Source organism: Phoca vitulina, unplaced genomic scaffold (assembly GCF_004348235.1).
Source record: "Phoca vitulina isolate PV1807 unplaced genomic scaffold, GSC_HSeal_1.0 scaffold39, whole genome shotgun sequence".
Classification (NCBI taxonomy): Eukaryota; Metazoa; Chordata; class Mammalia; order Carnivora; family Phocidae; genus Phoca; species Phoca vitulina.
Window position 1 is genome coordinate 7,614,201 of NW_022589742.1, and position 13,246 is coordinate 7,627,446.

The 13,246-nt window shown below is 39.8% G+C and overlaps 1 protein-coding gene across 7 annotated transcripts in view; it reads left to right on the top strand.

Moving 5' to 3' along the window:
• The window catches only part of ATP11C (ATPase phospholipid transporting 11C), a 175,713-nt gene that overhangs the window by 98,822 nt on the left and 63,645 nt on the right, over positions 1-13,246 (top strand). For all 7 annotated transcript variants that reach the window (XM_032428196.1, XM_032428200.1, XM_032428198.1 and 4 more), the window contains 7 exons: positions 5,200-5,328; positions 7,097-7,200; positions 9,330-9,380; positions 10,282-10,346; positions 10,670-10,751; positions 11,678-11,828; positions 12,418-12,615. In XM_032428196.1, the coding sequence (XP_032284087.1) occupies positions 5,200-5,328; positions 7,097-7,200; positions 9,330-9,380; positions 10,282-10,346; positions 10,670-10,751; positions 11,678-11,828; positions 12,418-12,615 (780 nt within the window). The remainder of the gene's footprint in view (positions 1-5,199; positions 5,329-7,096; positions 7,201-9,329; positions 9,381-10,281; positions 10,347-10,669; positions 10,752-11,677; positions 11,829-12,417; positions 12,616-13,246) is intronic.

A 13,246-nucleotide genomic window follows, 5' to 3' on the forward strand; every position in this document is an offset into this window, starting at 1 on the left:
TTTTTTTTTAAGATTTTATTTTCTTTATTTGACAGAGAGAGAGAGACAGTGAGAGAGGGAACACAAGCAGGGGGAGTGGGAGAGGGAGAAGCAGGCTTCCCGTGGACCAGGGAGCCCTATGTGGGGCTCGATCCCAGGACCCTGGGATCATGACCTGAGCCGAAGGCAGACGCTTAACAACTGAGCCACCCAGGCGCCCCTAGAATGTCTTTATATCACCCGTTTTTCTTTTCTGCATTCTCTGCATCCTGTAGAAGACCCTCAACTAGAGTGGTTAGGATCTGAAGTTGCCAAACCGGTCTTAGAAACTCAGAATAAGTACCAAATGCAGCCTAAATGATTCATAGCATTAAATCTGTTGCTCCCAGGGCACTAAGTAAAATTGTGAAGGAAGTAAATGTTTCCCACATCTCTCCCTTTCTCTTGTTTCCTCTTTCTGATTTTGCTGTCACCCCCCACCCTCTTAGAAAGACCCCCCTCCCCATCTTCCACCTTTTGTTCATCAGGCTTCTTTGCCTTGAGGCTGATCTCAACCAGGTATAATCTTAATTAAATCAGTTGATGCTATTGTGTAAAGTGCTGTTTGATTCGGCCCTTTCTGGAATACTTGTGTGTGGCAAGAAATGCCTATAAACTAAAAGTAAGTGTTTGATTGCTTGCCTGGGGAAGTGGGTAGACTATTGTTGAGTAAGAGAGTAACTTGGTGTGTATCCTCAGTGCAGTGGAAATTTTCTGAAGGGTTTCAAAGCCAGGGAGTGACTTGCAGAAGAGGGTAGGAGCCTATATTATGATGACAGTAGTAGAGATGACAATAATAAAATAGTAATATTTATATATAACATAAATATGCCAGGCATTCCCCTTCACATTATATTGACTGATTTAATCCTTACTTTATAACAGTCCTATGAAATAGGTACTTTGATTATTCCCTCTTTACAAATATTAAAACTGAGGCACAGGGAGATTAAGAAACTTGTCCATGACGAGTAAGTGGAAAACCTGGGATTTGAAACAAGTTTGGGTTATGAATTGTGCTCATAACCACAACTTTGTACCATCTGTCTCATGATGAAGATACATGGATATATTCAGGATATTTTTTGGAGGTAAGAATCATCAGGACTTAGTGATGTACTGGACTTAGTGATGTAGGGAGCAAAAAAGAGCAAAGCAAAAAAGAGTAAAGATAGCCTTCTTGATTTTGGCCTGAGCAACTGGGTGAATTAAATAGAGCTATTAAACAAAAATGCTGGTTATTAAATAAGATGGAGAAGACCGGGAGAAGAATAGGTTTAATGACAGATGTGGGAGTGAAAAGGAAATCAAAAATTCCATTTTAGCCATGTTCATTTTGAGATACCTGTTAGACATCCAGATGGAATTGTCAAGCCTGGAGCTTAGATATGTTTGAGCTAGCAATTGAAATTTGGATTTCGTCAGCATGTAGATGGCACATGAAGCCATGGGACTGGATCGAATCCTAGAATATAGAGAAGAGAGCTGACAAAGAGGGCTTGAGGAATTTCAAGGTAAAAAGCATGGTTCTTTGTAAGGAAGAGAATATGGGTTTTGGTATTGGAAATACTGGAAGAGTTTCTTCAGGTTTTCTGATTACTTCCTTTTTTGTATCCAGTCTGCTGATAAACACATGGAAGGACATCTTTTTTCTTTTCTAACTTTTCCTTTTTTCTTTTTTTTATAGTTTCCATCTCTGCCCAAATTCCTCACCTGCCACATGTATGTTGTCTGCCTTTTCCACGAAATACTTTAATATCTTAATCATAGCTATTTTTATTTTTACATGCCTGTTTTTCATAATCCAAAATCTCAACATTTCTGGACTGGTCCTTTGCTGACTCCTTTATATCTTGATCTTAGGTCATTTTGATCTTGTGTTCTATGTGTCTTGTTTTTTTGTGTTTTTTTTAATTGATTTTTGGACATTGAATGTGAAACAATGCTAGAGACCAAGGGTAAATCATATTTATGATCTGAAATGGGCACGCCTCTTCTGTCAGCCCATGAATGTGAAGGGTAAGTCAGTCTAGTCGGGAGTCGGGTTGTAGCTTTTGCTGTTTTGAGTATCCCACTGGAAATTCCAATCCCGGGAGCGCTCCATTGCCATTGCCTCATGCTTTGTGTAGGGCCTGGGGGCCCAGAGGGCCTAGCTCAGTACTTCTGTTCCACCCGCTGCTTCCAGCAGGTCTGTGTCCCTGAGACTGGATGCCCCTCTCTGCCTTTTCTCTTCTCTCCCGCCCCAGTAGATTGCTATTTCTTATTGTTATTCATATTGCAAGTCTCCTGGGAGGAACAGAGTGATTTCTTGGTTCTCCTGCTCCAGTCTCAGTATTAAGCAGGGCCTAAGCACCTTTGCCTCACTACTGAATACTTGGTCTCAGTACTCCCACCCCACCTCCAATGGCATTTGAACTTCGCCTTTTATTAGTGCTAGGGCCCCCATATCTGTGGGTTTTCTGTCCCATCCCGAGCAGCAGATGGTGTTTATTCTGTGTCTCCTCTAGCAGTGGTGATGTTTTCCTGAGACTAGCCCAGGGAGGGTTTCTTGCCTTTCTCCTAGACCTAGATGGCTTTTGCCTCAAAATGAGAGAAGGGTCCACGATTCTGGCATACTTTGCTTCTGTCTCTCCACAGGGCTCAGGCATAACCGGCATGCCTATACAGTAAGGGCAGGCTCCTGTGGGTCTCCTGCCCTCGTGTTTTCTCACCAGCACCCAATGGATGCCTGTAAAGAAGAAATGATGAGTGGTTATGATCTCCTCTTTTCTCTCAGGTTTGCACATTTCAGCTGTGACATTAGCTCCTACCAAGCCTTTAAGAATCGGTTCAAAATCTAATTGCTTTTCTTCCTCTGCCCTTTTATGGCAGTCATCTCTGCCTCCTGTGCCTTGTCAGTTGTGAAACAGTTCATTTCTCCTGTCTGTCCTCAGAAGGACTTGCCGCCCTTTGGAATTCGGTTCACTTGGTTGCCTCGCAACCTCAGCTCTCTGATGAACTAAAAAAACACATAATTTTGTAGATTATCTGTTCTCTTATTGTTTTTAGCATGCTAAATGGAAACAGCCTCAGTTGAATGTCTCGGTGTACCCTGTTGTTCCTTTTCTTTAAAAACCCCTTCCCACTTCCCCCTTGCCTTAGGGTAAGGCCTAACCCCCTGAGCCTGGCCTGCCAGCCCTCTGAGATCTGCCCTCTGGCCATCTCACCAGCCTCAACTTGCACTCCAGGTACAGAACCTTTATAGTTCATATCTGAGCAAATCGTACACGTTGTAGAAGAAATTGTCTATTTGTGGTTTTTAGGTGCCTAAGAATCCTCTTCCATCCTTTAATGGGTGTTTCCTTCTTTTAAGATGATTTAGGATTTTGTTTGTTATTTCTCTTCTGTGTATTTAATCATAGATTGTGGTTTTTTATGTAAGCAACATAAGTGTTTATGTAAGTGAGGAAGGAAAGCTCCAACAAAATATTATTTACAAATTAATTCAGTTACTGATGCTGTCGCTCTTGGCTACTGATTGAGATTGGCAAGAAAATAAAATTGTTCGGAATAGGTCTTGAAATCTCCATCTTTCTCTGCCAAATCCTGTAGCAAATAGAAGACAGGTGTGTGTCATTTATTCAGAATTTCACAACCAGTGTGTCCAGGTTGGTGTGCTAGATATGGACTCCCTCCCAGAGTGGGTTGTCTTCTGCCACGAGCAGCTTCCTCCCTTTAACTGAGGTGCTGTACAAAACTGACACTTAGCATTTTCTCTCTGTGCCACAGTATGAAAAAGTTTGGGAAGCACTGAACTCTGGACGATTTCTTATATCCTTCCCCAAACCTGTTAGGACTATTCATAGGTTGGGAGTAAAGTAGTTGCCGTGTATTCGTAATAATTATCAAATGGTGAATACGTGCCAGGTACTTGGCTAACCACTTTACCTGTCCTCATTTCGTGCTCAAACCAATCCTGTGAGGAAGTTCTAATCATCTGCGGCTCTCACCCTGAGCTTATATGGTGAAGCAGCAGAGCTGGGCCATAAAGTCACGTTACAAAGTCCTACCTTCTGGGGCGCCTGGATGGCTCAGTGGGTTAAGTGTCCGACTCTTGATTTTGGCTCAGGTCATGATCTCAGGGTCATGAGACCGAGCCCCACATTGGGCTCGCGCTGAGCACAGAATCTGCTTGTCCCTCTCCCTCTGCTCCTCCCCCTGCTCTCTCTCTCTCAAATACATAAATAAGTAAAATCTTTAAGAAAAAGTTCTACCTTTTAACCATTATGATTTATTCCCTACATTTTAAATCATCTGCACTAGAAATGGTTCATGATTTCTTCTCATGTTTTTCCTATACTTGAGCTTCAGGTACTTGCTGAGAGGAAATCGTTTCTCATGGCTATATTAATGGATTCTTTTTTTTTTTTAAGATTTTTTTTTTTTTTTGAGAGAGAGAGAGAGAGCATGAGAGAGAGGGGAGGGGCAGAGGGAGAAGCAGACTCCCTGCTGAGCAGGAAGCCTGCCGCGGGACTTGATCCTGTGACTCCAGGATCATGACCTGAGCCGAAGGCAGTCACCCAACCAACTGAGCCACCCAGGCGCCCGTTAATGGACTCTTCTGATAGCAGATGAATTATTGGAAAGTGACCTATTTGAAAATTATTTTTTTGTCGAATGTTATGGGAAAAATAGATGCCTCTCCAGTCAGCTAAGTTTTTCTGAGCACTGAAGAGGGAACCAGCACCCAACAGTAATAGCCGTTAGCACATGGAAGGCAAAGCATAGTGAAAGATGCACGATGCAGGGTAGGACAGTGGCTGCCCAGTGTTCAGGAAGTGCTCGGGTTGAGACATGCAGTTTTTCTGGATTCATTCATGAACTGATAACGGTCATTGTTTATCGAACAGCAGTGCCAAAAAATGTCAGAGAGCAGACGGGTCCCCGGGTACTGAAATCGTTTATTTGAAATTAAAGTTCAGTAGTAAGGTAATCTGACTGCATCAGTAAGTCCTTGACCTTACCGAGGATTCTGAATGTTGAATAATATTCTTCCATCATCTTTCACGTGGCATGGGATGCTGAGACACTCTTCTAGGAGCAGGAGCGGTCTCTTGCTACTCTTTTGGCTTTAGTTTGAGGTATGATGAATGCTTTGTTTAGAATTAAGAATGTTTATATTTCTTTTTCTCTCTCTACTAGGTTGGTGATGTAGTAGAAGTACAGGCAAATGAAACCTTCCCCTGTGATCTTATTCTTCTATCATCCTTCACTAGTGATGGAACCTGTTACGTTACTACAGCCAGTCTTGATGGGGAATCCAATTGCAAGGTAACGGAAAGTAAACCTTGCGGAAACATCTCGAGCTCAGGATAATCATACAGTACTGCTCCTGTCTTTTATATTTTCCTATTTGTGCAAGTTTTGTATTTGAAGGCAGCTTTTATATAATTGTGTTTGAACTTCTAAGCAATTACTCAACTTTAGGGAAAAAGTGTGGTATTCGGCGAGGCAAATCCATGCCCCAAATAAAAGCCACCCCATTTTTTTTTTGTAGCACTGTTTGCATTTGATACTGACATATCCGATTTGATGTTTTATTTTGGCTTTTTAAGATGAATGTCGTTCTAGGCTTAAACTATGTAACTGTAAAAATAACTTCGTGTATTCTAACCGTCAGTCTATTTTTATTTTAAAAGTGGTGAACATTTTCTTTAAAAATGTTTATTCATGGCATATAGAAACTCTTACTTGGAGTAGTTTGATTGCTTTTTAAAAAAATACCTTAGGGTTTTGTTTGGCAAATGTTTGTTCATTGCAACTAGGAAGAATTATAAATGAGCTAAAGTAAGTTTGCTCAAATTGGAGGATAACTTATTTCCATGGTACTTTCTGGCAATCAGTTCTTGGCCGTTGTCCAGAGCTCCGCAGGGCATAAAGATGGATCCTCTATATGCTGCCTTTAAGGAAGGGCACTAATGTGCTCACCTCTGTGTATATCCTTGAGGGCTTTTCTCTGCTTGTTTTTTCCATCTGGAGTCAAGAACCAGGACTCAGTATGTGAAACAGGAACTGAAATGCCTGTTAGATGACTAAAGCTGTACTTCAAGGGCATGGTGATAAATTAGTGCATTTAAACTGTTCAAAAACAAAGTTAAGTTTGAGGAAATGTCAAGATAAAAATCAAGAAATCTACCTAAAGATTCCCTAATAGGGGAAAAAGTTGTTTAGAGGAAGAAAACTTTTAAGTGATTTCTTTTTCAATTAAGTTGATCCGATCAAATCAGCTAAAAGTGCATAGGTTTTCACAATCAGGGGAGAGCTTTAAATAGAGCTCAGGCAGTTCCGTAATATTCCCAGAAGACCACGCAACAGCTTTCCCTCCTGCGTAAGTGGTGCAGTCTTCGAGTCTGTGTTAGCCCTCCTTTGATGATTTATAAATGGGTTTATTGGAGCCTGCCTTGAGTTCTGGGGAAATCAAGTGCATAATATACACTAGTAGAATATCCCAACTGTCTGACTAAAGCAAGACACATCATATCACTGCTCCTCCTATGAAATGTAGCCTCTTTGAGCATTTTCAAAGTCAGTAATTATGCTATTTTTGTAGTGGAACTATTAATGAAGCTTTTTCTTTCTATTGGCAAAATGTTAGCCTTCTTATGACCCGAAGGGTGGTTATTTATGTTCAATTCATGTGTATACATTGATATCACCATACTCTGGTGAGCAAAATAACAGGTCTCAGTTCTATAAAGAGAAGAAAAAGTAAATAGATTAAATTTTTCATTGGGTTTTCAGTTAAGGATATGCATGCTACAAATGGAATTCTGTCTGCTGTCACTATCAGGAAAAGCTTTTAGTTTTTTCATTACCTTTTAAATCCCTTTGCAGCAAGGTTATCTTTCTAATTATTTGTAATATATTTGAAGAATAATACCATAAAATTTAGTTAGTGGGAAATGTGCATCAGTATTTGTATTATTCTGCCAAAGCCTCTTACTAAAACATACTGTGTTACTGGAATAAGGTGGGTGTACGATTATGAAAAGAATCCCTTTTTCTTGGTTTTGCTTTTTCTTCTGCCTTTTGCATCTAGACACATTATGCAGTACGGGATACCACTGCACTATGTACAGCCGAGTCCATTGATACCCTCCGAGCAGCAATTGAATGTGAGCAGCCTCAGCCTGACCTCTACAAGTAAGAATCACCTGCTCTTCGCCACCAGCATTGCAAAGAAACGCCCATCACTTTCCAGCCCTCCTTCATTCGTGTTTTTATGAGCTGTTCTTTCCTTCTGGCAGGGAAATGAATCAAATCAGCCTTGTTCACTACCAGCCTAAGATAAATCATTGTGGGCCCGGACACCTTACTTAGGATTTTTCTTTTATTTTTGTTATTTGTAAACATGACCATATATCAAATTTTAAGGTTATGTTATCCCATAAGGCTGCTCTATCAGATTCATGCATTAATCAGAGTTAATTAAAACATAAATAAACCACTTTATATGTCATCCGACATTAAAGAGAGGAAGGGGATATGGGGCCATGCACTATCCTTTTTTATGATGATTATGATGAACTGAGTATTGCAAATAGGCTGCATTTTGTCTGCAGTAAACAGTTAAGTTGAGGGACCCATGAAATGGTGTAATTTCCCCTATTTTACTATTCTTAGGCTTTCTGGAGTAGATTTGCTGATTAACCGTCATTGTGGGTTGTCAAAAATTTGGCATTTGATTTTTAAGACTGGTTAGTTTGGTTGATTAGAGCATGCTGTTAATGAGGATAGAGTAACAAGTTTAATCCCCACGTGGGCCAATTAATCTCATTCTATTCCCTCTTACAGATGGCATCAATTACCCACGCCAGGCATCTTGTTAATGAATTCTGTTGGTCATAATGGGGGACCAAATGGTTGGATGTGGCTTAACACTAACGCACAGTAGTGGAAAAACAAAGTATTCATCCTACTACGAGAACCATGCCTTCCCTCCTTCCCATCATGCCTTCTCTCCTTCCCATCATGCCTTCTTTCCTCTTTCCTTTCTTCTGTATCCACCCTGAGAGTAGGAACAGGGACCATAAAACAAAACAGCTGTTCCCTGCCTTCAGGGAGCTCAGACTTTGCAGGGCAGATAAAATATTAAAGCTAGGCTTATAGTACAGCGACACAATAGAATGGAGTAAAAGGCCCATGGGGTCACAGAAAAAGGAGTGACTGATTCTGCCTGTGTTAGAGACCAGTATATATTTTTGCATGTTTATATGGCAGCGCCTAAATTTTTCAGTTACCTTAAATATGAAGGAGAATTTTAGGGCAGGGAAGGTTATTCCTGATTTCTCTGGACTAAATTGAGTGCCCTTGCTTTGTGACTTGAGAATACCTGTACTTCCACCACCCGAATGGTGATCATTTACATTGTAATTCCCTGTTAACTTGTCTGTCTGTAGTGGAAGGAACATGTCTTTCTGGCTTACTAGTGTGTGTCCAGCACCTACCACAGCACTGGCACTATTACGCGGTGAATAAATGAGCAGACCATCATACTTTGTCTATATAGTAATCATAGTTCAATTTTTCTGAAAAACAATGATGCAAATTATAAAATACTCATAACTCTCTTGTTAAGGAGAGTTAGGCCGCCTTAGGCCATTTTTTGAGAAATGCAGATTATGGTGTGCCTTGCCATATTAAGTGATCAGATCAAGCTCAGTGTTGAGATCAGCCAAAAAACACAGGTTGGAAATTTCCAAGATGGTAATCAAAATTTTTGCCCTCTAAGACTCATGCAATGGTTCTCAAAGGGTGACCTTGGGCCAGCACAGCATCACCTGGGAACTTGTTGGAAATGCAGATTCTCACCTGAATCAAAAGCTTGGGGATGGGGCCCCGAAATCCCTACTTTAATAAGCACTCCAGTGAGTCTGATGCATGCGCAAGTGAAAGAACCACTGAACTAAGGGTTTTGAAACTTGTGTGTCAGCACCAGAAACCTCTCTTCACATGAATCTAAAGTAGGTTAATTATTTATGTAACATATAAATGAGCGGGGGTGTTCTGTGCATGCACAGTGCCAACTAGGGTTGGAAAATCGATTTCAAATCTTTGTGTTCTTATAATCCATAATATTCTTTTTAAAATAATATGAAAATGTTACACATCTTGTTGGTTCAGCATAACTTTTTTTCCAGAAATAGGTTTTTGTAGTTCATTCAGTCTTACCTCTTTTGTATTATTTGTATTTTGATTCATTCCCATTTACGTGGTATATAGATTTTTACCTTGATATAGAAGACATATTTGCCATTATGTTCTTTTTGCAGGTTTGTTGGACGAATCAATATCTACAGTAATAGTCTTGAGGCGGTTGCCAGGTTAGTTTGTCGTTCCTTTCATCTGTCCTTTTCGGGAGGAGGCGGGTATGTTTCTCTTTAAAGCCCCTTAAAATACCCAGATACTTTTCTTTATAGAAAAGGATGTAGAGGTGAATAAACCTGGATTAACCAGCCAGCATCCCAGTAGGTGATGCTGATGGTGTCCCGAATCACAGAGCTCCAGGCCCTTGGACTGATACTCCCAAATCTGTCCTGGGCACTGTGCTTTTTGTTCTTGGTTGTGCAGTGGCAGACTATATTGGGAGTACACCTGGAGAACAGTGGCTAAGGGAGAGTAATTGAGGGATAAGGCGGTAGATAAAAAGCTGAGAGAATTACTTGGACTGAAGCAAAATGAAAGGCTAATCATTTATAATGAAGCAATTCATATAAAAAGGGATATTTTCTTCCCTCTTCTATCATCCAGTTAATTACCTCAATTTTTCCACTTGGCCTTTATAAGCCACGCTGAAAAGGAATTTAAACGCCAGGCGCCCAATGATTGCCCCAAAGGCGGGTTTACTCTCTCTAAATACGTCAGTGTATCTTTCCCACCTTGATGGCTGCTTCCCAGTCTTTTATTTGTCGCCTTTTCTTTCTGTTTCTTGCTGTCTACTGCTCTGTACTGTTCTTGCTGTCTGTGACTCAGAATCCTTTTATCTCTGTGCACCTCATTACCTCTGCATGTTGCTGGCCACTCTTGTGCTCTGCTTCCAACTGTGCTGTGCCCTCAAGTGAGTTCAGAGGGAAAGATCTTTCAGCTCATCCTGGGGAGTAAGCATAATGATATAAGTGGAAGGATACATTTTGAACCCCTTGGAGATAGATGTGTGTTAGGGCAGAGTTGATGATGCTATATTTATTGGGCTGTTTGGATAAGCTGTGTTCATTTTTCATTTAGGTCTTTGGGACCTGAAAATCTCTTGTTGAAAGGAGCCACACTAAAAAATACCAAGAAGATATATGGTGAACAATTTTTAAGATCTCCTTATCAGAAATATGCTTTGTAAAGCCTGTGCATAAATAGTGCATGTTACAAATTGGACATTGCTGATAATTGCCACTCAGCCTAAGCCTATTTTTAGGTGTCAGGAATTTATAAGATGGGAAATAAACTAACTTTAAATATGACAAATAAAGTATGTAGAATTAAAATTATAAATGATATGTCAACTGGTGACTAGACTAAGGTTAAGAATGCCCACTTTATAGATGGGAAAAATGGATAGACCCAAGTTGGTGGGGAGTTCGTTGGCACCTAGTTTTCATTGTCTTCTTTTATTCCTTAGGAGTTGCTGTTTACACTGGGATGGAAACCAAAATGGCTTTGAACTACCAAGGGAAATCTCAGAAGCGTTCTGCTGTTGAAAAGTGAGTGTGCACCACCATTTCTTTAGTAGCAGTCAAACTGTGATATAGTCAGTTTTCAGTAATTCCGAATAACAACCATAACAAAAAACAGCATCAATTATAATAGCAGCTACCACATTGAGCACTTTTTATGTTCCAGAATTGCGCTCAGTGATTTGTATGTCTGATTCCGTTTAATCCTCTGAGCAGCTCCATAGAGTAACTCCTATTAGCCTGTCTGCTTTACAGATGAAGAAATGGTCTCCGAGATGAGTGACTTACCGAAGCTTGTGGAGCTATTCAAGGGCAAAGTTTAGTTGAAATACAAATTTATTCCCTTTTGCTGCTGGATAGTGGTTTGGGTTCCATTAGTTGCTTTGTGTAAGGAAGTTCAACAATGTAGATAATAGTCTCCTGCTAGAGCTTCAGGCCAATTGCTACAGCATAGACCTTGCTCTGTCGTTGCCATGGATATCCCATGTATCAGTGGCACCCTCTCCATAGCCCTACTTTCAGATTAGAAGAATCCATACTAAATTTGAGGATTTCACATTTGCTCCCCCACCCTCTACTGCAAATTCTTAGGATTTGGGGAAATGGAAACAACCTACTCTTTCTGTAAGGGTTGAGTAGGTACTGTGTATGCGTGTGTGTCTCCTGTCACTTTATAGGATCCTAATTTTTTTTTTTTTAAAAGGTGTGTTAAGCTAGTCAGCCACTGCACTTTGGGGAGTATTGGTGACCAACAAACAGGTCAGGACTGGCTTTTCCACTTTACCAGCTGAGAATAAGGCTTTTGCAGTGATAACTGCGGTTCATATGTACAAGCTTGTGCTGTGGTTACACAATGTACACAGGAGAAGCTTTAGGAAACTGAACCATTTAATTTATACGTGGTTGATATCTTAAATATATAGTTTTCCAATCCATAATATCTTATTTTTCAGATCCATTAATGCCTTCCTGATTGTGTATTTATTTATCTTACTGACCAAAGCTGCAGTATGCACTACTCTAAAGTATGTTTGGCAAAGTAATCCCTATAACGATGAACCTTGGTATAACCAAAAGACTCAGAAAGAGCGGGAAACTTTGAAGGTAATTGGTTTTATGCTGAAACTTTTAACTCTTGCTAAAAATTTTAACTCTAGCACTTTGTGACCGAGCCACGCTTTATTGAAATGTTGTTCAGATTATGATACTTTTTGTTAGCTTCTGGGTTTTCTCTTGGTTGTATGGTAGCCCTAAGCTATTAGCTATTTAAGAAGTTTTATAGTATTTTTTTTCTTTTACTTTAGGCATCTGTGCTTATTTTTAGCTCTTTAGTTAAGACTTTTAAACAACTGAGCAAGAATCTCTGGCATGTGACTATATATGATGAGGTTGTGATATATCATGATAAGAACATAATAAATAGATTCCTACACAGAAACTTTGATCCTACATTCGTATTGGGGGAGGGCAGAGAATTTAAGGAAGTGAAAAAGTGTTAAGTCAACAGGCACATTTACTGAAGTATAACGATAAAATTGAGGGTGTTTTTAAATGTTTTCGCATACTGTCTTTATAGCAAGAGTAGTGCTTTCAGCATTGATATAAAAAGATAGAAAGGTAACTAGTTCTTTATTTTGTACTTGTTTGCTAGAACTGTGTATCTAATCAGCACGAACTATTTCTTTTGTTTTAGGTTTTGAAAATGTTCACTGACTTCCTGTCATTTATGGTTCTGTTCAACTTTATCATTCCTGTATCCATGTATGTCACGGTAGAAATGCAGAAATTCTTGGGCTCCTTCTTCATTTCGTGGGATAAGGACTTTTATGATGAAGAAATTAATGAAGGAGCCCTGGTTAACACATCAGACCTTAATGAAGAACTTGGTCAGGTTAGAATGTATTTTTACTTAAAATAAGTTAATATTTTGAAAATACCTGTTCTTATACTCTGGCTTACCAATATATGTGACCATTTCCCATTTGGAAATGTGATTCAAATATTCCTTTATAAAGCAGGCATATAATGAAGACAAGCAATGTTTTCATAGCTGTAGCCTTAATTATTTTGCTGGCATTTTTGAGGAGTATCCCAGTTTGTATATTAAATTTGAATGTTACGGAAATTTTCTTTAAAACTCACCTGGTGATGGTGTAAGATTATGGGCTGTTGCTTTGGAACGGACACATGTAGTTAAGTCCTCATCACTGTCTGTTACCATATGGGGATAGACTATCCGGTAGTAAATAAAGCTATTTTGTAACTGGGTTTTGTTCCATAAGCAACATTGACCAGAGTTGTCCTATTGACGTTTCTTGGTACATTTCTGATCAGACGGAATACATTCCTAGCAAGCAGAGTTGTTGATTCCAGTGCAGGAATTTAAATGAAGGCAAAATGTGAGGGCATGTACTTCTCAAAATGCTTTTTGTTTTATATACCAACACAACCCAGGCTGTGGCCTCATTTCTAACCCAGGTGCATTTGTTTTCCAATGCAGTACAGTCTAGCTGTCATTCTTC